General features: G+C 46.4%; 1 protein-coding gene across 1 annotated transcript in view; it reads right to left on the bottom strand.

The window, feature by feature from the left end:
* Positions 1–25,433, bottom strand: part of UTP20 (UTP20 small subunit processome component) — an 88,388-nt gene that overhangs the window by 52,249 nt on the left and 10,706 nt on the right. Inside the window, exons 9-22 of the mRNA XM_064155017.1 lie at positions 24,878–25,024; positions 24,225–24,359; positions 22,218–22,295; positions 20,936–21,114; positions 18,533–18,688; positions 17,792–17,880; positions 14,711–14,816; positions 13,009–13,159; positions 12,467–12,529; positions 11,998–12,156; positions 10,469–10,545; positions 8,437–8,516; positions 6,057–6,300; positions 4,480–4,698 (exon numbers count right to left, since the gene is read on the bottom strand). Of these exons, the coding sequence (XP_064011087.1) occupies positions 4,480–4,698; positions 6,057–6,300; positions 8,437–8,516; positions 10,469–10,545; positions 11,998–12,156; positions 12,467–12,529; positions 13,009–13,159; positions 14,711–14,816; positions 17,792–17,880; positions 18,533–18,688; positions 20,936–21,114; positions 22,218–22,295; positions 24,225–24,359; positions 24,878–25,024 (1,883 nt within the window). The remainder of the gene's footprint in view (positions 1–4,479; positions 4,699–6,056; positions 6,301–8,436; positions 8,517–10,468; positions 10,546–11,997; positions 12,157–12,466; positions 12,530–13,008; positions 13,160–14,710; positions 14,817–17,791; positions 17,881–18,532; positions 18,689–20,935; positions 21,115–22,217; positions 22,296–24,224; positions 24,360–24,877; positions 25,025–25,433) is intronic.

The following is a 25,433-nucleotide window of genomic DNA, read 5'->3' as shown; positions in this document are numbered from 1 at the left end:
CTGGTTAGACCACACCTTGAGTACTGTGTTCAGTTCTGGGCCCCCCAGTTTAGGAGGGACATTGAGATGCTTGAGCATGTCCAGAGAAGGGCGACGAGGCTGGGGAGAGGCCTTGAGCACAGCCCTACAAGGAGAGGCTGAGGGAGCTGGGATTGGTTAGCCTGGAGAAGAGGAGGCTCAGGGGTGACCTTATTGCTGTCTACAACTACCTCAAGAGTGGTTGTGGCCAGGAGGAGGTTGCTCTCTTCTCTCAGGTGGCCAGCACCAGAACAAGAGGACACAGCCTCAGGCTGCGCCAGGGGAAATTTAGGCTGGAGGTGAGGAGAAAGTTCTTCCCTGAGAGAGTCATTGGACACTGGAATGGGCTGCCTGGGGAGGTGGTGGAGTCGCCGTCCCTGGAGCTGTTCAAGGCAAGATTGGACGTGGCACTTGGTGCCATGGTCTAGCTCTGAGCTCTGTGCTAAAGGGTTGGACTTGATGATCTGTGAGGTCTCTTCCAACCCTGATGATACTGTGATACTGTGATTCAACAGCACTGGATGGGGCTTAGCTTTTGCTGAGAAAAGGAGCAGGGAGGGGTTACAAAAATAAAGAGACACACACACATACATGCATCTCTGTCTGTAATTACCTTCCTATCTAACCTGTTGTGCTAGTTTGAAGCAGGCTAGAATGTTTTGGTGAGAAGAACTGGATTACAAGCTGTGAAAGAAAACAAAGTCTACTTCACTCACAGGCTTGCTGAGAAGTATAGGAACAAGAAATAAAAACATTAGATAACATTCTCACTTTCACTCTGGCTGGGGCTACTGGCTGAGCTACATCTCTCTAACATCACTCTCAATTTTGGGCTAACCCACTTTGCTTCTTAACCTCTGGCTGAACCTCCATTCTTCCTTGGGACTGGGGTAAGGTTGAGAGGGGAAGGGGTGGTTGAGAGCCCCTCCTGGGGACTCAGGTTTCTGGGAGGGGAGCTGTGTTTCTGTATTACCTTTTACCTTGTATAGAATATTAGAATCAACCAGGTTGGAAGAGACCTCCAAGATCATCCAGTCCAACCTAGCACCCAGCCCTAGCCAGTCAACCAGACCATGGCACTAAGTGCCTCATCCAGGCTTTGCTTCAACACCTCCAGGGACAGTGACTCCACCACCTCCCTGGGCAGCCCATTCCAATGCCAATCATTCTCTCTGCCAACAACTTCATCCTAACATCCAGCCTATACCTACCCTGGCACAACTTGAGACTGTGTCCCCTTGTTCTATTGCTGGTTGCCTGGGAGAAGAGGCCACCCCCCACCTGGCTATATTTCTGTCTATAACTGTATAGACTGTAAATATCTGCTTGTATATTGTGCCAGCTGTAAATACAAGCTTCATTCATATTTCCAGAGCTGGCTGAGTCTAGTCTGGGTGATTTCTAAAGCATGGGGGGGCAGGGAACACCCAAACCATCACACCTATGTTGTCTATAAAATATTAAAGTACTGTGTTGCCACCCTGTTAGTAAAAGATACTTGTAAATCCACCAAGTTCAACTAATTAAGTAGGAAAGCACCTCCTGGACAAACTGTAAAGAGATGATTCAATCACAAACTGCAGCAGTTAAGATGCAGCTTAGTTCTCTCTGTCAGCCCAGTCTGGAACACCAAACAGGTGATTTGAGCCCTTCATTTATTCACTTGACCTTAACTTGTGCCCATTTAGCTCCCACTGATGTGAAGGCTTGCATTTAGCCACAGACTATGGTGGGCTGAAGGCAGAGATTTCTCAGCTGTGTCACTCCATAACTGCCCCACCTCCTTTGTGAGAGGGGAGAGAGGTGAACAGGACAAGAAATGTGTGGTATCTCCTCTACCATGCTTGATGTGTCTCCTGACTGAACTCTCCAGATGCTCACCTGGGCCACCCTCCTCCATGGCTGGGCCCTGTCTTTAGGAGGAAGTTGTTGGCAGAGAGAGTGATTGGCATTGGAATGGGCTGCCCAGGGAGGTGGTGGAGTCACCATCCCTGGAGGTGTTGAAGCAAAGCCTGGATGAGGCACTTAGTGCCATGGTCTGGTTGACTGGATAGGGCTGGGTGCTAGGTTGGACTGCATGATCTTGGAGGTCTCTTCCAACCTGGTCTATTCTATTCTATTCTATTCTATTCTATTCTATTCTATTCTATTCTATTCTATTCTATTCTATTCTATTCTATTCTATTCTACTCTATTCTATTCAAAGGATGAGTATGATAACTTCCAGCAACTCCACCCTGAGCTTGAGGCAGGCATGGATCCTCACAGGCCTCAACTAGACTTCAGAGGCTGCAGGTTGTAGCCCAGTGAGGGCTCTGCTACCATGGGCACAGACCTGACTGCATGAACTGTCAAGGACGACGACAAAAGGAGGTCACTCCAGAACTCATTAACATCTCTGGTAAATCTTTTATGACTTTGTTATTGCTTCCAAGAACAATGTTTCCACCTGAGTACGTGGGGAGGTTGGAAAAGAAAAATTACTAACAAAAAATCTTGGAATGGCACTGTGCTTTAACTGCTGCTAATGCACAGCTACAAGCCAGAAGCTTGGAAAATGAAACACTGTTAAGACACAAGGGATTAAATGACCATTTGAGTCACCTATCAGACACTCATCACGGCCCAACATGACATTCTCTGTCATTACAAGGGTCATTCTTTGGAGAATAAAAAAGGTGGAAAAATACAAATGTTTGTGATGTTAGTGCCATGGTCTGGTTGACTGGATAGGGCTGGGGGATGGGTTGGACTGGATGATCTCGGAGGTCTCTTCCAACCTGGTTGTTTCTATGATTTGTAATGGACATTTGACAGAGGTCACCAGAGTAAAAAGATTCTGATTGAGCCAGCAGTGTGCACTTGCAGCCCAGAGGACCAACCAGAGTCTGGGCTACAGCAGGAGAAGTGTGGCCAGCAGGGCCAGGGAGGTGATTCTCCCCCTCTACTCTGCTCTGCTGAGACCCCACCTGGAGTACTGCATCCAGTTCTGGAGCCCTCATTACAAGAGGGATGTGGAGATGCTGGAGAGTGTCCAGAGAAGGGCCAGGAAGATGCTCAGCGGGCTGCAACAGCTCTGCTATGAGGACAGACTGAAAGAGTTGGGGCTGTGCAGTCTGGAGAAGAGAAGGCTCCCAGGTGACCTCCTTGTGGCCTTCCAGGATCTGAAGGGGGCTACAAAAAAGCTGGGAAAGGACTATTCAGGATATCAGAGAGTGACGGGACCAGGGGGAATGGAGCAAAGCTGGAGGTGGGGAGGTTCAGGCTGGATGTGAGGAGGAAGTTGTTGAGCAGGAGAGTAGTGAGAGGCTGGAATGGGTTGCCCAGGGAGGTGGTTGAGGCCCCATCCCTGGAGGTGTTTAAGGCCAGGCTGGCTGAGGCTGTGGCCAGCCTGCTCTAGGGTAGGGTGTCCCTGCCCATGGCATGAGGGGTGGAACTAAATGATCCTTGTGGTCCCTTCCAAACCTTACTGATTCTATGATTCTGTGATTAGAGAAATCCATACAAAATGTGCTAGTTTGAGCCTAGCTGGGACATTTTAGTGAGAGGAATTAGACTATAGGCTGTGGAGAGGAAACAATGGTGAAGTCTACTGCACTCATAGGCTTGCTAAGATAGATTAAAAAAAGAACATAAACACAGCTAACACAGTTGCTTTCTCTGGCTCTGGCTGCATGCACTTCTCTCTGGCAAGAACTTCCTCCTAACATCCAGACTATACCTCCCCTGGCACAACTTGAGACTGCATCCCCTTGTTCTGTTGCTGGTTGTCTGGGAGAAGAGACCAACCCCACCTGGCTACAGCCTCCCTTCAGGTAGTTGTATTTCTGAGCAATGAGCTCTGCCCTGAGCCTCCTCTTCTCCAGGTTGCACACCCCCAGCTCCCTCAGCCTCTCCTCACAGGGCTGTGCTCCAGGCCCCTCACCAGCTTCATTGCCCCTCTCTGGACACATTCCAGTACCTCAACATCTCTCCTGAATTGTCCTATCATTGGACATCACTGAGCAGAGCCTGGCTCTATCTTCCTGCCACTCACCCTTCACATCTTTATCATCACGAGGTCACCCCTCAGTCTCCTCTTCTCCAAGGTAAAGAGCTTCAGCTCCCTCAGCCTTTCTCAGCAGGCAGACGTTTAGCTTAGGTCAGGGGAACGCAGGCACAACAGCCTGCAAACCCTTCAGAATGCCTTCAGACATTCACTTAACTGTGAGTTTAAGTAACACAAACCATAGTCTGGCAGCAGATGGCGAGATACTGACAAAGCCTGATCAGCACCCTTGGATATTTACTACTGTGCAGGCAGGTTTCTGCCTCTGAAGTGCTTATAATCCACTGAAAAATTAAGTGCAAGCAAAATAAGACGAAGTAATTGCGTATAAAAGCACAGCTTTTATCTCAACCTGAGCTGCTGAATCTGCCTTTCTGTCAAAACACTAGCAAGGGAAAACCAAAAATACTTACTTAGCAGCAGCTCTTCTTGTTTTCCTTTTTGGTAGTCCTAGAGTGATTGGTTCTCCTTCTTCCTTTTCTTCTTCCTTTTCTTCTTCCTCCTCCTCCTCTTCCATAGCAACATCATTCACCCCTTCACCAGGTACTTCTTTTGCTACGACTGTACCATGAGTTTTCTTTCTGAGATCCTGAGATGGAGCCACTAGTGAATCTGCTGGGTAGTACTCATTTCTGTGTTTAAGAAGAGGCAAAAAGGAAGGAAATTAAGCAGCATGGCCTTTACCAAGGTTTCAGGGCAAAACCAACAGAAAAAACCTCCACAATTCACCATTCTTGTTATTAGTGGCACTGTGTCTGGGGACACTACATGGCTTCAAACTTCAAGGTGGATTTCATATGCTGCTTTGCAGATACAAGGCAGTGACCAAGAACACTGGAGGTGCCAGGTGAAGAAGAGGCATCAGGGTTGTGCATGCTCAAGTGGGCAGGTGAACAGTGAGTATGGCAGTGTTGAGAAGAAGTGAGGAAAAGAACCTACTAAAGGATCATAGAATCAACCATGTTGGAAGAGACCTCCAAGATCATCCAATCCAACCTAGTACCCACCCAGCCCTAGCCAATCAACCAGACCATGGCAATAAGTGCTCCATCCAGTCCCTTCTTGAACACCTCCAGGGACGGTGACTCCACCACCTCCCTGGGCAGCCCATTCCAATGCCAATCACTCTCTCTGCCAACAACTTGCTCCTAACAGCCAGCCCATACTTCCCCCAGCACAGCTCGAGACTGTGTGCCCTTGTTCCGTTGCTGGTTGCCCGGGAGAAAAAACCAACCCCAACCTGGCTACAGCCTCCCTTCAGGTATCACACAGTATCAACAAGGTTGGAAGAGACCTCATAGATCATCAAGTCCAACACTTTACCATAATTCTCAAGGCTAGACCATGGCACCAAGTGCCACAGACAGCAGTGAGGTCACCCCTGAGCCTCCTCTTCTCCAGGTCAAACCACCCCAGCTCCCTCAGCCTCTCCTCACTTCCTCAATTCTTCCAGGAAGACAAACAAAACATAGATTTTTTAATCACAGGAAGGGAGTATCAGAAATCTTCCCCTGCTAGCAGATCACAACAACCCTGCATACACCAGACTATGTGCACGCGTGCAAGCACACCACTGCTCTTCCTCCAGGGGCAGGTAATTGAATCAGCCTCAACAAAACCAGAATTTTCCCTATGATAAGGGAAAATATTTTAGTCTTCTGTGATTCCAACCCACAATGTATTTTCATTTTTAAAATAAGCAACTTTATTTCCACTGGAATCACTCCCTAATGAGGCTGTGACAGTGGCAAGTCAGTAACCAAGAGACTGAGCAGCAGGAATGTCCTGCCATTTCATTTCAGCCTGCTTACTGTGGGGTGTTTCTAGCATAACCCACGTTTCAATCAGAAGTCTGTCTTCACTGGAACAGACATCTCATCAGCCATGCATTCAGGAAACAAAGCCTATAATAGGATAGCCACAGTCTTAAAGCTCAGCAACACAAGTGAAAGCAATGTGTTCTCTCAAGTGAAAAAAGAATCTTATTTACCTAATAAATCTCAAAAGAAGTGGGGAAAGTTCTCTTGACCTAGGCTCCACTCTGTCTGGAAACTTAGCCAGTGCCTTCCACAGCAGAAAACGGAAGTTTGTGTGGTCCAGCCGCTCGCTGCAATCTGTTCTGATGCTCAGCTGCTCCAGGAAGACAGCTCCCACTCCTCCTTCTGGCATCTTCTTGCTTTCTATTTCAGCAGTGCTTTCCTCCTGTTCATCTAGTTCATTTTGCAGCTCCATTTCTACAGAACAAAGAAAAACCCTTTGGGTTACTTCAAAATGACCAGTAGCAGAGGATCAGCCCCTCGTTACAGAAGGAGTACTTTTGGTGACAGGAGAGGCTGAGGGAGCTGGGATTGGTTAGCCTGGAGAAGAGGAGGCTCAGGGGTAACCTTATTGCTGTCTACAACTACCTGAGGGGAGGTTGTGGCCAGGAGGAGGTTGCTCTCTTCTCTCAGGTGGCCAGCACCAGAACGAGAGGACACAGCCTCAGGCTGCGCCAGGGGAGATTTAGGCTGGAGGTGAGGAGAAAGTTCTTCACTGAGAGAGTCATTGGACACTGGAATGGGCTGCCCGGGGAGGTGGTGGAGTCGCCGTCCCTGGAGCTGTTCAAGGCAGGACTGGACGTGGCACTTGGTGCCATGGTCTAGCCTTGAGCTCTGTGCTAAAGGGTTGGACTTGATGATCTATGAGGTCTCTTCCAACCTTGGTGATACTGTGATACCTGCTTAAGCAGCTGTACTGAACACTGATGTGAAAGACCTGCACTCCTTAGGAGTACTGTAGGGCACCCTATGGCACTCAGACATCCCAATTAAGCTCAGTTCTCTCAAATACCAGCGAAGTCCACAAATGTCTGTGTGCTCACAGCTCTGTTATGAAATTAGATTCCATATGCCCATGGGTGAACCTCAGGAACACAGCCAAGAAAGACAGTCTGCAGGAATTCCACTGAAGCTATGGTCAGCTCCACTCTAACAGCTTTGTCACTGCTTCTGATCGAGCTGGGAAAAGCCAGTCCTAAAGCAGGGATGAAAGTGCTGTGAGGCTTCCCACAGCCTGCAACTCCCTTCTGTAATGCAGGTGCCTTTTAAAATCCTTCTTGGTGTTTAAGACAGGAGACAATATTCCTGCTCTCAACATGACACTGGTAGTCAAGAACTCTGGTTCTCAATTCCCACATCACATCACAGGATGTTAGGGGTTGGAAGGCACTTTCATAGATCATAAAGTCCAAGTCTCCTGCCAGAGCAGGACCAGAGAATTTAGCTCAGGTTGCACAGGAAGGCACCCAGACGGGTCTTGAAAGTCTCTAGAGAAGGAGACTCCACAACCTTTCTGGAGAGCCTGTTCCAGTAGTCTGTGACCTTTACAGTAAAGAAGCTCTTCCTCATGTTGAGGTGAAACTTCCTGTGCTGTAGCTTATATCTACTGCCCCTTGTCCCATCACAGGGTGCAAATGAGAAGAGCTTTCCCCCTTCCCTCTTGATCTCCAGCCCTCAGATACCTCTAAACATTGATTAGATGCCCCCTAAGCCATCATCTTTGTCAGACCAAAAAGCCCCAGGTCCCTCAACCTCTACTCATAGGCCAGTGCTCCAGCCCCTTCATCATCTTTGTAGCCCTTCCCTGGACTCTTTCAAGTAGATCCCTGTCCCTCCTGGGGATCCCAAAACTGAACATGTAAATTTGGAGAACATAAAAATACAGCCATGCCACTCACAATTGGCTGGGTTACTGGCATAACATGTAGGAGCCATGACTAAGAATCATAGAATCAACCAGGTTGGAAGAGACCTCCAAGATCATCCAGGCCAACCTAGCACCCAGCCCTAGCCAGTCAACCAGACCATGGCACTAAGTGCCTCATCCAGGCTTTTCTTGAACACCTCCAGGGATGGTGACTCCACCACCTCCCTGGGCAGCCCATTCCAATGCCAATCACTCTCTCTGACAACAACTTCCTCCTAACATCCAGCCTAGACCTCCCCTGGCACAACTTGAGACTGTATCCCCTTGTTCTGTTGCTGCTTGCCTGGCAGCAGAGCCCAACCCCACCTGGCTACAGCCTCCCTTCAGGGAGCTGCGGACAGCAATGAGGTCTGCCCTGAGCCTCCTCTTCTGCAGGCTGCACACCCCCAGCTCCCTCAGCCTCTCCTCATAGGGCTGTGCTCCAGGCCCCTCACAGCTTCATCACCCTTCTCTGGACACATTCCAGCACCTCAACATCTCTCTTGAATTGAGGAGCCCAGAACTGGACACAGCACTCAAGGTGTGGCCTGAGCAGTGCTGAGTACAGGGGCAGAATAACCTCCCTTGTGCTGCTGGCCACACTGCTCCTGATCCAGGCCAGGATGCCATTGGCTCTCTTGACTTACCTGCATAAGTAGCAGCCTTCTCCAAATGTTCGTATAAGACCTTCCAGAACTGTTTATTCTCCATCTCCTTTGCATGAGAACTAACAAAGCAGAAAGCAGAAGGAAATGAAAAGGAAAATAAAAAAAGCCAGGCATCACCAGGCAAGTTAACAACTAACACAGTCAGAGGCTTCAATCACAGCTTTAATGTGGGTGTCCAAAGACAGGACATCTACAGGATACAGCTGTAGCACTTCCTTGCCTTTATCGTGGAGCCCAAAGGTCAACTGTTATTAAATTAATCTGGTTCTATCTCATGGCTTCAAATGAACTCAATTTGAGTAAAAATGGTCTCAAGCTTTCTACTGACTTCTGTACAGTAAGATCATACAGAACCAAAGGAAGAATTAGCATGGACCTATCTTCTGAAGAGATGGCTTAGGATTTTTCTTAATTCACTAATTTAAAGGAGAAAATGTCATCCTTTTTAATCACAACAGAGGGGAAAACACAAGACAAAGTCATGCTGAAAGCAGACACTGAGTTTGGTTTCAGCTCAGCTGCCACTGTGTTAAATCTTCTCTACTCTTTGGGAGGATCTAGAAGTTTTCCAGTAAGGACAGAAAAGCCACAGATAGGGGAACTGAGAGAGACTTGTTGCTTTCTAAGCATTTGTGAAGCACTAATTAAATCCTGCTACCACTGACTCAAAATGCTGATGCTATTTGACTGTATTTAACTTCACTTCAACAGTACAAAAAGTCAGACATTAAGTTGCAGGTTTTTAGAGACAGCACATGTACAGGGTTAACCCACCTGGGGGAGTGGTCTTGAACCTGACCCCAGGTGGTCCTGACCCCTCCCCAGGGGTGGGTCTGAACACTACCAGGTGATGGTGGTTAGTCCACTCCCTCTTCCCAAGATCCATAAAAGCAGAGGGACTGCCTGTTTGTGGTTCTCTCCCCTGCCTTCCTGCTCAGGAGAAATCACCATTCCTGTTTCCTGCTTATTGTCTCACCACATGGTCATCACCACCCATCAGGTGGACAAAACCCATTGCCATCCAATCTGGTTGTATATTTACCTGTTTTTGTATCTTGTTTTTCCCTTCCCTATACCTTTGTAGCTTCCCTACCTCATAGACCTTGTATTTATTGGTAAACTTTTCTTCTTTTAATTCCAAGTTGCAGTGAGATGATTTCTTTAGGTCTGCATGTCTTTCCTCTCTCTCCATCTTATTCCTTTTCTTTTGGGGAAGAGGGAAGGGCATTCTATAAATTGTTATTGGTTCTATCAACTACATCTGAGTCTGGGAAATTTCAATTAGAACCGAGACAGCACATTTGTTTCAGAAGATTTCACATGAAGATTCTTGGGCACAGGTGTGCTAGTTTGAGCCAGCTGGGATGTTTTGGTGAGAAGAATTAGACTACAGCTTGTGAAAAGGAAACAATGGTGGTGTCTGCTTCACTCATAGGCTTGCTGAGATGCGTAAGAACAAGAACATAAACACAGGTAACAGAGTCTCCCTCTGTCTCTAGAGCTGCAAGAACTTCTTTCTAACCTAACCTGCTGTCTGACTAATCCTTCTGCTTCCTAAGCCCCCTGTCTGACTCTCCAAACTTACCTTGAATGTAAGGCAAAGTGTGGGGTAAGGTAGAGGGGTGGGAGAAAGGTGGAAGGGTGGTTGAGAGCCCCTCCTGGGGACTCAGGTTTCTGGGAGGGCTGTTGTGTTTCTGTATTACTTTTTAACTTGTCTATTTCTGTGCACAGCTGTATATGTTGTAAATATCTGCTTGTATATTGTGCTAAGCTGTAAATATAGCTTCATGCTTCAGTTTGCAGATCGACTGAGTCTAGTCTGGGTGATATTCCTAAGTGGTGGGGGGCAGGTAACACTGAAACCATCACAACAGGGGTCTCCAAATCAGACATTTTAACAACAGGTGTCTCCAAATCAGACATTTTAACCTCAGCTTTTTGTTCAGACAACACTGGAAGGAATGTTCTGTGAAACAACCACAGAATGCAGCATTCAACCACACATACTCACGTTATGAGCTCAATTACAGGATCCCAGAGAGGGCTGAAGTTAATATAAAGCATCCCCAGCAGATATCGAAGAGGCACCTAGGATAACAATAAAGACAAAGCAACCTCTGTTAACCTTCCTTTCTCTCAAATGGCAAACTTGGACTGAAGAAGCTCTCAAGCAAGTCACAGACACCATCATTCCTTGTCTGACAGCTGCAAGACAACAGCTAGAGCTCATTTACTGTAAGCTGCACTGAGGGCTCTTCACCATGAATGTGCAACACGAGTTCAGGCACAGCAGGTGATCTGGCTTGCCTCTCTCCTCCTCAAACTCCAGAGCTGCCATAGCAGCACTAAGGACCTCAGAAAGAGGGAAGTTTAGCCTGAGGCCTCTTCAGTGCACTAGGCCTAGAAGCATGTCCTCTGGACTGGCTCCTTGACCACCTTTTCTCACAGGAGCTTAGAAGTCAAGATGTGAAAAAGACAAAACAGATATAGTAAAAGCCATACAAAAATATAACCCTTCCTTCCAGCACCATCCATGATCTCTGTGGTGGTTTGGGCTGTGGCAGAGCTCATTTTTTCACAGTAGCCAGTACAGGGCTACGTTTTGGCTTGGTGTTAGAAACAGTGCTGACAATGTTTCAGTTCCTGCTGAGCAGTGCTTAAACAGAGTCAAGGTCTTTTCTGCTTCTTACAGCACCCCACGAGCAAGGAGGCTGGAGAGGCACAAGAAGCCAGGAGGGGACGAGCTGGGACCACTGACCACATCCTATAACCCTGTACTCAGCATATAAAGCTGTGCAGAGAAGAAGAAAGGGGGAGGATGCTCAGAGTGATGATGTTTGTCTTTCCAAGTAACCATAATGTGTGATGGAGCCCTGCTTTCCTGGAGATAGCTGACCACCTGCCTGCTGAGGGGAACTGGTGACCAGATTCCTTGTTTTGCTTTGCTTTTGTGTGCAGCATTTGCTTTACCAATTAAACTGCCCTCAGCATAACCTATGGGTTTTATCACTTTTAACCTTCTAATTCTCTTGTCCATCCCATTGAGAGGATAGTGAATGAGAAACTGTGTGGTGCTTAGTTGCTGGCTAAACTGTGATACTTCCACCACCCAGAAAGTAAGGCCCCCTTTGGCTCAGCAGTGGAGGAGATTCAACCATCATAGGCACACAAGAGTTTCACCCTGCTGCAAGATTCAGAAGCTAAGCTCTGCCACAGCCACTGGGAATCCTACCAATGTTCAACCATACTGAAAGTATGGCAAGGTGATGATTTTATTTGTTCACAGATTGCCTTCCTTTCCATGATATCAAAATCTGATGAATGTAGGACATCTATCTAGATATTGCTGCTGTTCTGCTCAATACCCAAGAAAACACAACAGTCCCAAGCACAAGGGGACCTCAGATTCCTACTAATGAGTTTTCTAAAACCAAATTTGGGAACTAAATAATTTTTTTAATGAACTCTTACTAAAAACTCTGCAACCTGTGTGATGGAACAGAGGAATGTGACAACTACTTTTTGACAATAACTGCTTACCTCTTGCAAAGATTCATTTGGTACTGCAGACTTGACTATATCACATCTTAGTTTCCTCAAATGAAGGAGTTTCTCCCTGTAATCATTCACTGTTGCTGGCACAAGTTCTGCTTGGAGCAGTGTGGCAAATATTGGCTGAAGTTCCCCTGTGTCACCACCCTGAAAAAACAAGGGACATGAATTTTATTGAGTGTCCTTCTCTCATTGAAAGTTATTTCAACAAAACTACCCAGAGTCCCAGTCATTTTGGGCCAAAACACAAAGTCAAGAGACTCGCTCTGGTTTCCACCACTTAAGCATCAAACCTCACACATCTGAAAGCATCGAGAGGAGATGCAACTGGAATATGAAAGCACAAAAGCAGAGGATGACTTCTAGCAGACATATGCTTTCTCTCTGAAAAGCAGAAAACAGTTCACACTCAACATCAAACACAGATGGCTTTGAAATGTTAAAGTTTTAGCCCTACCTCGATTTGTGCTGAAGGTGGATTCTCAAAATGGTTTAGAATACGAACAGTCAACAGCCGGACCTAGCCAAAGAGGGGACATAAGTCAGAAGCATGCAGGGGAATGTAGGCTGCATCTACAGACACACACACCCCTACAGAGAGCTCCCTGTTTTGCACAGGAGGCTGATTTTACCAAGCTTCTCCTAGACCTGAAAAGCAGATGAGGTCCTGCAGCCTAGCAGGCAAAGCGAAAAGAATACCTTAAGCTCTTGCTCCAATTCCCCTCCAGGGAAGAGAAAAAACTCACAGGGCTAAAAGTTAACCTCTGTTAACTCCTGCCTGCCCCGTGGCAGCCTCCTAGTCCTAAAGAGATACTACAGAAGTAGCTGCTTTACACAGGCTCATGTTTCACCTCTCAGCCTTCACCACTTCGGTTGGATTTGGCGATCCTGAGGGTCTTTTCCAGCCTGAATGTTTGATTTCTGTCATTTAACTCAGGGTACTTAAATCACATGTTTAAAATGCAAATTATCTTGCATGTGCCCAAAATAAGAGATTACCTTGGAAACACCAGTGGAAATGTTAGGATGCAACTTCTCCAACAAGTCCATGAGATTCTCTTGGGAAAGGGGTTCCTGGCAGCCACACAATGCCAGCCTCGTGTAATAGAGATCCGCCAGCAGCAACGCAGAGGGGTCTGAAGGAAAGGTGCTGAAAACCCAGAGTGCTTTAATGGCAGAGAGCACTGCAACAATGCAGGCATTGGAAAATAATCAGCAGTGACAACAACAACAATAAGAGGAAATTCCACATGACTTCAGACTCTGCTGGCACCAGCAGGCCAACAAAATCCCATGGGCATGCTGGATGCAGTCTCAAAGCTCAGTTACCCATGACAACCCAAGAAGCAAGAGATTACTCTCTCTCGAGGAGAGGCTGAGGGAGCTGGGATTGTTTAGCCTGGAGAAGAGGAGGCTCAGGGGTGACCTTGTTGCTGTCTACAACTACCTGAGGGGTGGCTGTAGCCAGGAGGAGGTTGCTCTCTTCTCTCAGGTGGCCAGCACCAGAACAAGAGGACACAGCCTCAAGCTGTGCCAGGGGAAATTTAGGCTGGAGGTGAGGAGAAAGTTCTTCACTGAGAGAGTCATTGGACACTGGAATGGGCTGCCCGGGGAGGTGGTGGAGTCGCCGTCCCTGGAGCTGTTCAAGGCAGGGTTGGACGTGGCATTTGGTGCCATGGTCTGGCCTTGAGCTCTGTGGTAAAGGGTTGGACTTGATGATCTATGAGGTCTCTTCCAACCTTGGTGATACTGTGACACTCCTTTTTGCTAACCAGACCTGTCAAGCTGGAGCTAGAAGGCTGGACCCACACACACACAGCTGCAGAAAACAGATCTGCATATGTCAGACAATAGCTGCTGCTGTTGCTAAGGTGTTCAGGCAGAGGAAAGAAATAACCTGGGCTTAGATGAAGCACCAGGAACCCAGATCGACCATAGGGAAACCTCCTGCCATTACCTAACATCCCTTGCACCAAATCAGTTCCACACCTTCAGTCCAAGGCTGGCAGAAAAGCACTGGACTGAAGCCTGCTGTCAGATTTCCTGCTTGAGCTGGGCAAGTTGTTTCATCTCTGTCATGCCTCAGACATGAGTGCCACAATTTCCTAACTGAAAAGGCTCTTTTGAAGTCAGGCTACCAAGGACCTGGGAGATACTCCAGCTCAACAATGATGGGAAAAGACAGATTTAGGAGAATTTGCTGGAAAGAGAGCAGCCTCCCTCCATCCCCCAGTGAGGTGTGCTAATTATAAATACAAAAAGCCTCCAAAACCTCCTCCCACTGTGGAACAAGCACACACACGGCCATGGTGGACATGGTGGAATGCCAACACCGCCGCCACACAGCACAAGTTCAAGCTTTTGACACAAATCAGAAGGGCTATTCCTGTCTCTTGTAACACAGTTACCACACATAGTGCCCCTAGGCTAAACTAGAACCAACTTATTTGGCACTGCTCTGAAGCAGCTGTCTAGGAAAGCTTCAGTTTGCAGGGAATGTGTCACTGGAAAAGTACTACACAACCCACGCAAACAGTGCCTGTAACATTCCTGCCTTACACAATCCCAATAATCAAGTGATAATGGCAACCTAGCAGAACAGGCAGCACCCAGAGGGGCATTTAACAAGCACCTACAGAAAGGCAAAGCCAACTCTTTGCCACACCAAGGAGAATCACAAAGGATCACAGAGTTTACTTACGTCACTAAGCTCTTGACACGCTCCACAGGTAACAAATGGAGTATTTCAGAAGACTCTGCCAAACTAAGAAGAGTACTTACAGCTTGGCAGGCCACAAACAGGCTTCCTGGAGCAGAGAGAGAACAAGAACAACCTGTATATTTACCCAGCTCACAAGGACTTGTGTTTATATGGTGCTTGGCCACCCTGAAATGGCTGCAGTTGTAAAAATAGGGTAACACACACACCCTTGAACCAGCATGTGGGTTTTTTGGCCATTATCATAACTAAAGGGACATTTCCTTTATGGGTTATCAAAATAAGTGCTGCTCCAACGAGTCAGCCATGAAAGCTGCAAGCAGCTTCCAGTTTGCATTTGTTTCCATCACAGTCACATACACAGAGAGCAGAGATGTGGAGCCAAGCATTGCTGCAAGAGTCTCAGCTCCAAGCTGGGGTCGGAGTGGCTGGAGAGCAGCCAGGCAGAGAGGGAGCTGGGGGTGCTGGCAGAGAGGAGCTGAAGATGAGCCAGCAGTGTGCCCAGGCAGGCAGGAGAGCCAATGGCATCCTGGGCTGGCTCAGGAGCAGTGTGGGCAGCAGGACAAGGGAGGTTCTTCTGCCCCTGTGCTCAGCACTGCTCAGGCCACAGCTTGAGTGCTGTGTCCAGTTCTGGGCTCCTCAATTCAAGAGAGATGTTGAGGTACTGGAACATGTCCAGGGAAGGGCAATGAAGCTGGTGAGGGGCCTGGAGCACAGCCCTGTGAGAAGAGGCTGTGGGAGCTGGGGGTGTGCAGCCTGGAGAAGAGGAGGACTCAGGGCAGAGCTCATTGCTGTCTGCAGCTCCCTGAAGGGAGGCTGTAGCCAAATGGGGTTGGGCTTGCCAGGCAAGCAGCAACAGAACAAGGGGACACAGTCTCAAGGTGTGCCGGGGGAAGTCTAGGCTGGATGTTAGGAGGAAGTTGTTGGCAGAGAGAGTGGTGGAGTCACCATCCCTGGAGGCATTGAAGCCAAGCCTGGATGAGGCACTTAGTGCCATGGTCTGGTTGATTGCCTAGGGGTGGGTGCTAGGTTGGCCTGGATGATCTTGGAGGTCTCTTCTAACCTGGTTGATTCTATGACTCCAAATGTATTTGATGCTTTTAAACCTATTTTTTTTAGTGTTGGATTACTGTGCAATACAGGAGAACCAAAGCCCTTCGGGGCAAGGAAGTGGAAAGGCAATTCCTTTCCCTTGACACTCCTAAATTAGCTTAATAAACTAAGTAATTTCCTTTTCCTCCATCCAGGCTCCTAAACCAGAATGTTTTGAAGGGTAGAATTTTCTTACATGCTACCAGCTGCCATGGAAAAAAAACACAAAGTGGGACAGAGCACTAATTTCCCATTTATTCCTTGGAAAACAGCCCTCTATTCCAAGTTGCTGTTTCCCAGGTGTATGCTGAATCCTGCTCACCATTAAGGTCTGTGAGGAGCACCTCAGAGAAGAGAAGAAACAGCAAGCAATGGTAGAATAAAGCATTCTGCATCAATATTGTAAGGGCACAGGATTCCAAGCTCTATTTTGCATGCTATTGAGTAGTATTATGTCTGTGCTGGACAAAAACAGGGGCTCCCACCTCACTGCAGACAGATCTATATGATCTGAACTCAGGGCTGGGGTGTGCCTTTCATAGGCAGTGAAAGGAAACTGGAGTCCTAGTACAAGGTGAAGGAATTGTACAGATCATGGTGCTGCAAACAATGTTGGAGGATGAAGAAAGTGTCCAGAAACCCTAGTTTGGGAGAAAGGTGAGGAAAAGCAAGCAAAGAAGTTTAGGATGGGACAATGGGAGGCAAGAGTTGCATTTCACAGACTCAAAGACTGCATTGGGTTGGAAGGGACTCTTAAAGGTGATCTTGTCCAATCCTCCTGCAATGAGTGGGCAGCCACCAGCAGTGAACTCTTTTTCTCTTATAGGCAAAGAAAGAAATAGTCATTTGCCTCTTGCACAAACATGGAGCTGGTGCAGAGCTGCTACTGTTGTCACCAAAGATGCAAAGAAGATTTGGGTGTATTTTCTTTAGAGTAAGTTTGTTGCCACTAAAATAATCAAACAGCATGCAAAGTGCAAGGACCATAGAAGAAAGGGTCACATCAAAAAGGACCATGCTTGACAAAGACTAGAGAAGTAAAAGCAAGAGAACAAGGGGACACAGTCTCAAGTTGTGCCAGGGGAGGTATAAGCTGGATGTTAGAAGGAAGATCTTCACAGAGAGAGTAATTTGCACTGGAATGGGCTGCCCAGGGAGGTGGTGGAGTCACTGTCCCTGGAGGTGTTCAAGCAAAGCCTGGATGAGGCACTTAGTGCCATGGTCTAGTTGATTGGACATGGCTGGGTAATAGGTTGGACTGGATGATCTTGGAGGTCTCTTCTAACCTGTCTGATTCTATGACTCTAATTGGGGGATACATTTGGGAATGTTAATAAAGGAATTATGAAGGGAAAAGGTCAGACAAGCCTTTCCAAACCAAGGAACTATAAACACTAACCTGGGGCATTCCAACACTTGCTCATAATTTGGCACAAGGCCAAATACTTGCAATTCCACCTAACTAACAACTGCCCTGCCTAGTTCAAGCTCAGTTAAATTGTTGTTGCTTTTTTCTGGTCAGAGAGGGAAGCCAAGCAGTGACCACTTATGCTTAAAGACACAACATTTTGCAATTGGTGCTGCTGCTTGCATCAGGGATGATGATGATGTCCCAGACTTTGCTCTCTAGGTCTGGAATAGCCTAACTGGAGCTTGTGAGTCAATAGTTTCTCCCTCACTTCAGCCTGGATCTGGTTTAGGTTGATTTCCTTCCTCTTTTTTCCTCACTGTATTCTTTTCCTGCCCAATTATCTCTGTCCTCCACTTTGCAGCACATCTGCTGCCTCATTATTATTATGAAGAAGAAATAGGCTTCCTCCCATGCTTTACTTTCCCAGTTTTACTTGGGCTGGGTAATAAATCTGGATACAATGCTACTGACATTCATTTTCATGCTTTGTGATAGAAAAAAAACCCCTCTTTAATATATTTTATGTATCAACAAAGACATGGGAAACAACTACAACTGACCTTTGCAGAGGCTCCCTTTGTCAATGGCTGCAAAGAGAGAAGCTATGAAACTTGTCACACGAGGCAGAATGTTCTCCTTCTCCATTGGTCTGTCCAAAATAAATGGCAAGACTTTTATCTCTGTTACACTTAACACTTACATATGACAGCTTTCTTTCACATCTCTCTTAAATTAAGATAGCTCACCCCACATCTGAAACCAGCAGCACATCATTTTTGCTATTCCTGGTTCACAATTTAAGTAGTTGTATTCATTGCTACTTCTTTCCAACTATTTCCTTCAAGCAGTCATAATTATGACAAAAAAAACCCCACCAGTCTAGAGAGGACAGTGCTTAAAACACAGAACCTGGAACATAGGCTGGATGTTAGGAGGAAGTTGTTGGCAGAGAGAGTGATTGGCATTGGAATGGGCTGCCCAGGGAGGTGGTGGAGTGGCCATCCCTGGGGGTGTTGAAGAAAAGCCTGGATGGGGCACTTAGTGCCATGGTCTAGTCAATTGTGCTAGGCTGGACTGGATGATCTTGGAGGTCTCTTCCAACCTGTTTAATTCTATGATTCTATGTCAAGAATGTAGTGAGGTACAAAATCTAGGGAGTAAGCAACCAACAAACTATTCCTGACTCTACTACTGACTCCCAGGATTTCCCTATGCCAGGCTTCATAATGATTGCCCTCTTATTTCCAACAGACAATGAATGAGACACTATTACAGAAACAGTACCTTAGAAAGTCTCTTACCTAATATGTGGCAGTACAACCAAGGCAACCCACGGCTGTGAAAGGTCGGTGATCTCCTCCTCCTCTGGGAAATGGATTAAAGACAGTACATGATCCAACACTGGTACTGCTGCCTTTTTTCCTTCTCTTTTACTTGTTTGTTGCCTGATATTAGAGCTAAAAACAAAACAGCCTTTGAGTAACTCAGCATTACATACCAGACACTCTTCCTTTTCCTCCTATGGTACTCAAAATATGTTTGCTGCTTGTAACAGAAAGGACTTGGCCACCCCAAGAGATTTTTTTCTTTCTACTGTCCTCCACAGCACAGAATATCCCCTAGTCATGCTGAGGAGCCCAAAACACAGCCCACAAGAAATAACAAATCATTATTTCAAGGAAAGACAGTACTTCACAGCTAGGACACACAGCCTCTAGGTGCACTCTGATTATTGATAATAAACCATGACCATACAGGCACAGATAGACTAATGGATGACCAAAAACAATCAGTGAGGTTGAAGTTATGAGGACAGGCTATGAGAGTTGGGGCTCTTCAGCCTGGAGAAGAGAAGGCTTCCAGGAGACTCTGTACTGGCCTTCCAGTATCTGAAGGGGGCCTATAGGAGGGCTAGGGAGGGACTATTTACAAGGTCTTGGAATAACAGGACAAGCAGTAATGGGTTTAAACTGGCAGAAAGGAGATTCAAACTGGATGTTAGGAAGAAGTCCTTTACAGAGAGGGTGGTGAGACACTGGCACAGGTGGCCCAGAGACCCTGTGATTGCTCCCTCCCTGGTGGTGTTCAAAGCTAGGTTAGATGAGGCCTTGAGGGACCTGTTCCAGTGGGAGGTGTCCCTGCCTATGGCAGGGGGTTGAAACTGGATGATCTTTGAGGTCTCTTCCAACCTCAGCTGTTCTACAATTCTGTAAGCCTGGGGACTTAAAAGGAACCATAAGCAGAGCCCAAATCAATAAGCCATCTGTAGAGTGACACCATGCTGGAATACATAAACAGTAATGCTTCACACCCCATGGACAGCAATCTTTCAGTTCCACCCAGTGCTTGCAAAACTACAACCTGAAGGGTGCACAGGCTCCATTCTACCAGAAATACAGAAGCTAACAAAAAAATCCCCCAGCATCAAAAATTATTAGAGCTTTAAGAAACAATTTCTGAGATAAACCAGAAGCAATTAGGATTGTTGATCCAGAGAAAGAAGATTTCAGATGCCTCTGATGATCAAAGCCCATTATTTGTAAAAGCTGGATGTAGAGAAGAAATATTTTGCTCTTTATATTCCCTGCAGATAAGATAAGTAGCAATGAATTTAACCTGCAGCAAAAGGAAGTTTCATTTATACACTGGGAAAAAATAAACCCCAAACCAACTAACCCAATCAAACATCCATGTAACATAAAGACAATAAAGTACTGTTCCAGACTACCAGGGGGCAGCTTAAGAGTATTTAATAACAATTTGGCCAGATACCTTTCACAATTAGTTCAGGTCTTGCTAATTCCATCCTACATAAGAGATGTGGTATGCATCCCCAGCCCTGATTTCTACTGCTGACAACGCAGGAGCACAAAAAGAGTTCTAAGTAGGAGAAAAGTCCTCTCAGTTATGTACTCCAAACCACTACAAATCCAAGAATGAGTGAAGAAAACCAAACTTAGTTGTTTTGATTCAACCTCCTGTTTCCTAACCCAAATATTTTCACTCTATTAAATAATAATAAGGCAAACTCCACAGTGTGGATTGTTCTCAGGAAGATTAAAACCTTACGTAGAAGGCAACACAAGTCACCATTCTGCAGGTGAAAGTCTTGAACTATCTGAGCTAGAGTGATCAGAACAATTATTACCTACAGATTAGCAATGGTTTATTCTGTGCTTGACAGTGGTTACCCACAATCTTTCCAAAGAGGTTCCAGAGGGAGAGCAACCACTTCGTTTCAAAGCAGCTTTGCAACATGCTCTTTGGTACCCAGCTGCACTCTATGGCAAAGCTATGGTACAGCTGTCAAGAAAGCTCCTGGACAAGATCTAGGCATACAGGGAAGAAAGATGTGGCACAGGTTAGTAAAGATGAGAACCTGGAGTGCAGCACTCACCATGAGGATTAAGTGGCCACGGATGCAGTATGCATGCTGGTGTATAACTCCTGTTACACACCTACTGCAGCACTCATCAGCTTTTTGGTATCAGTGATAACCTTTCCAGAGCAGTATCCCTTCTCAAATAATCTCAGGAAGGAAAATGTGGTTCTACTTTATCACTTGGTCTGAAATCTTGCCAGCAACTTGCTATTTACACAACCCTGACAAATACTGATGGGCAACTCTCATGTACCCCTGTGTTGCCTTCAGGCCTGCAGCCACACAGATACATCCAGGCTTTGCTAAGCTTTTGAGAACTCACCTGACAGATGATTCAGTGAAAACAAGAGGATACTTTTCAAATGCCATGGAACCAATGGTAGGAGGCTCTGCTTTCACCAGAATGAGTTTAGCCAGAATTGCCATTGCTTCATCCTTTGCAGTGACATTGGTGCCAGAGAAGCAATGCTCAATGTATGCTAGAAAGCATGGAAGAAAATGCTGAAAGGACAAAAAAAACCCAAAAGATTGGTAAATCTCTTTAATTATGAGGAAATAAACAAAAGTAAACCAAAAAACAACAACACACAATACCAGACACAGAGGAAAACAAACACTCACAAAGGAGTGAGTGAAGCACCAGACTTACCAGTCCTGGTGCTCCAAGACAACACCACACAGACTTACTGTTATAATACCAATGACTTAAGCAAAACTTCAGCTGGCCCCAGATCTAATCACAGAATCATAGAAGAGACCTCCAAGATCAGCCAGTTCAACCTAGCACCCAGCCCTATCCAGTCAATTAGACTATGGCATCAAGTGCCTCATCCAGGCTTTTCTTCAATACCTCCAGGGATGGTGACTCCACCACCTCCCCGGGCAGCCCATTCCAATGCCAATCATTCTCTCTGCCAACAACTTCCTCCTAACATCCAGCCTAGACCTCCCCCAGCACAACTTGAGACTGTGTCCCCTTGTTCTGTTGCTGGTTGCCTGGGAGAAGAGACCAACCCCACCTGGCTACAGCCTCCCTTCAGGTAGTTGTAGATAGCAATGAGGTCACCCCTGAGACTCCTCTTCTGCAGGCTGCACACCCCCAGCTCCCTCAGCCTCTCCTCATAGGGTTTGTGTTCCAGGCCTTTCACCAGCTTTGTTGCCCTTCTCTGGACACATTCCAGCACCTCAACATCTCTCTTCCTCAACTCTGATTAAATGCAGTGAGAGCTGAAAGTTAATTTGATTCCTCTCAGATCACCAGTTCCAAAGCTGACCAGTTAAGACATCCCTTACTCTTGATTTGCATTTGCTCCTTCTCTTCACTCCACTCATAACAAGCCCACCCCTAATTTCCAAGAGAAAAGCTTCTTTTTGTGAGCACAGGTATTTGTCACTATTTCCAACCCCAAGCATCACTACTACACTTCAGCACACGTGCAACCTCTTTCACACTTATCAGGTGGTGCCAGAACTTCAAGCAAACATCATATCAAGACACCAAAATGCTTCAGCATACAGAACAAGCTAAATTTATCATGGATTTCCCAGTTGTTCCCTTTGTCAACAGAAAAAGATAAACAGAATGCAGAAGAGCTTCCTCCTACCCTCTCAAATTGCTTCATTGTGAACATGGCTTCGGAGAAGTCCAAAAGGAAGTGCTGCTCAAATCCACTGGCAAACACCTGCAAGATGCAAATGAAAGGTTGACAGGAACACACTAATGAAAGACATCTCACAGTTAACTCTCCATTAGTCATTGGACATTTTTTATGTTTTGGGAATCAGAGATGCTCTGAAGTCATAAATCATAGAATCAACCAGGTTGGAAGAGACCTCCAAGATCATCCAGTCCAGCCTATCCCCCAGCCCTATCAAGTCAACTAGACCATGGCACTAACTGCCTCATCCAGTCTTTTCTTGAACACCTCCAGAGATGGTGACTCCACCACCTCCCTGGGCAGCCCATTCCAATGGCAAAATCACTCTCTCTCTGCCTGGCTCTCTGTTCACAACTAGCAGGGCTTGTCAGTCAAGGCACACACAACAATACTGTTTTCAGTGACAGCCCAGATACAGAAACCAAATCCTGCTGACACCACCCTTTCTAACAGACTCCGCTGGATCCGAGCTGGCTCTATGCAAAGACAGCTTAAGCATCTCTTTGGTGTGATGTGGAAAATGCAAGCTGAAAGTTCTAGGACTGCTACACAGGCACACCAATTGGTAGGAAAAAGCTTAGACTCATAGAATGTCAGGGGCTGCAAGGGACCTCGAAAGATCAGCTGGTTCAGCCCCCCTGCCAGAGCAGGATCACCTGGAGCAGATCACACAGGAACGCATCCAGACAGTTCTTGAATATCTCCAGAGAGATATTCAAGAACCTCAACCTCCCTGGGCAGCCTGTTCCAGTGCTCTGTCACCCTCACAGGAAAATATTCTTCCTCAGGTTCCCATGGAACCTCCTATGCCTCAACTTCTACCCATTGCCCCTTGTCCTGTCACTAGGCATCACTGAGAAGAGGCTGGCTCCATCCCCTCAGCCCCTTCCATTTTTAACTCAGTATTTTTCCTGTGTAGCAGGCTGCAGAAAATTTACTACCTCATGGGCAAAGCCATTCTCTGTGCTTCCAAAGGACTCAGGTTAGGAATGGTCCTTTAAGACACCCAGGATTAATCTCCTCAACACCAAGATGTGTTACACAGAAATATACACCCAGTGTCGAGGTTCAAAACCGTCTTCCAGATGCCCTCTTCCCAGAACCTTCAGGAGACAAAGACAGCTTTAAGCCTCCTCCAGTTTAACAGGAGCCCACACAAATATCCTCAACTGTTAGAAGGACCACATCTCGTGAGCAAAACTGGACTCATGCCACAGGTAAAACCAAACTCACTTCACCACAAGCCAACACTGAAGACCAGAAGAAACCTGATCTTTTCTAAACAACTGCAAGGGCCTTGTTCCCCTGCTGTAAATCACATGGCACCTCTCCTTTCAAGTGTTTGTTTACACACACAGTGCCACTGTGATCTGCACTTTAAACTGCAAAATCATAATGCACTGTACCAGGAAAACTGAAGAATCAGACTCCATAAGTCCTTTTAATCTTTGCAGTGCTGCATCTGACAGGAAGGCACACAGCTAACCCTGTCAGTGTTTCAGGAGCAATGGCAGTACTGAGCTATACCTACCCCTGTGCTTTCTAAACCTAACTGCCCTTGCCTGGACCCTGTTTGTGAGGCTAAGCCATGCTCACCAAATGCCTGGCAGCTTAATGTAAAATGCAGTTTTTTCACTAAGGCCAGCTCACTGACCTGTTCTGTAATCTAAGGCAGAATGTGTCCCTTCTCTGTTCTCCCTCCTATCTCTGCTGAGGCTGTGTTGCAGTCAGAGCCTGGTTTTCACTGCCACAGTGGCATTCCTATGCTGACAGCCTGTGTAAGATTGTCAAGCAGTCCCAGCAGACACTGTTAAAGGCATCAGGCAGCTTATCTATGCAAAAAGGCTAAAGACAACTTTGTATTTCCTAACCCAAAATGGAATGTCCTGATACCAGCCTGCTCTAGGGAACTTGAACTCCAGGATTTCTGATGTAAGCAGCAATCCTTGTTACCTTCTCAATAGCTTCCTTGGTCAAAGAATCAGGCAAGGAAACATTTTCAGCCAGCAGGAATGCAGAAATGGTGTTCAGCAGGGTGGTGCAGCAAGATGATGAGAGATGTGGTGTTTGTAACATTTTGATTAAAATCTGAAATGAAAGAGAGAAAACCTGATAATTATCTATGAAGACAGTGACTGGCTGGTCTGACTGACCTGGACAGTCCCTGGGAGCAAGAGGGCATAGTGTTCTAAGCTTCAGCACACAGAAATAAATCCTAGCAGTCCTGTTGAAATTTGAAGGCATTGAACTTAGATTTGAACTCCACGGGGTGAAATGCATGTGGATCTGGTAGAACTGCTCTAATACTGATACAGGGGTCTAGGTCTTTACTTTAGAGTGCCAGGAACTGGTCTCTACAAGCAGCAACCCCTTTGCCCCCTGCACTCCTTTAAAAGAGGACTACACCAGCATTACAGTACAAAAGTAAATTGTCATGGGATCAGAGAGGCAACAATACTCAAAAGAAGTATCTCAGTTCACTCAACTCAAGTTCTAAGCCAAATGATGTGCTGGAAATGCCTACAAGTATGTGAGTTTACCACATCCCTTCCATAATTCAATGGACACTTCCCTGGCACACCAGCCAAAGTGATGGTCTGACCTACCCGACAGACATCTTCAGGCAGTGAGATTTTGGATCCATTTGCATGTTGCACTAGGATCAGATAAGCTTGCAGAACCCTTTCCATCTGCTCTGAAGCCACACAGCAGTTGGTCTTAGTTATTTTCCTCTGCAGGTCTAAAAGTGACTCCTGTTTAAATAGAAAAGGAAAACAAAATGTTTCACAGGAATCATTGGACCTTGTTTCACTTACTGCTATTTGAAAGGCAGTCTAAAGAATCAGATGTCACCTGCCTGACAAAACACTGGTGGCTGTCTCATTCATGGCCAACAAACTAAACCCTGCAGAATCACTAGGTGATTCCCATTATGTACAAGCACACATCCCATACTCCTTGGACAGAAACACAAATGCCCTCCAAAATGAAGACCCTCCAGGGTCTCCTAAAAGGCCAATAAACAATATACAAAACAGGAAAGAGAAAGACAAAGAAACACTTGGCCACAGCTTCACAATGATATGGAAACACTCAGCTTGCATTGGAGTCATCAGGACTTAAGTACTCTTACACCTTATGCATTATTATGCTACTATGGAT

This window comes from Pogoniulus pusillus, chromosome 15 (genome assembly GCF_015220805.1).
Source record: "Pogoniulus pusillus isolate bPogPus1 chromosome 15, bPogPus1.pri, whole genome shotgun sequence".
Taxonomy (NCBI): Eukaryota; Metazoa; Chordata; class Aves; order Piciformes; family Lybiidae; genus Pogoniulus; species Pogoniulus pusillus.
Note: the sequence above shows the minus strand (reverse complement) of the source record. Positions and strands in the feature narration are given on the sequence as shown.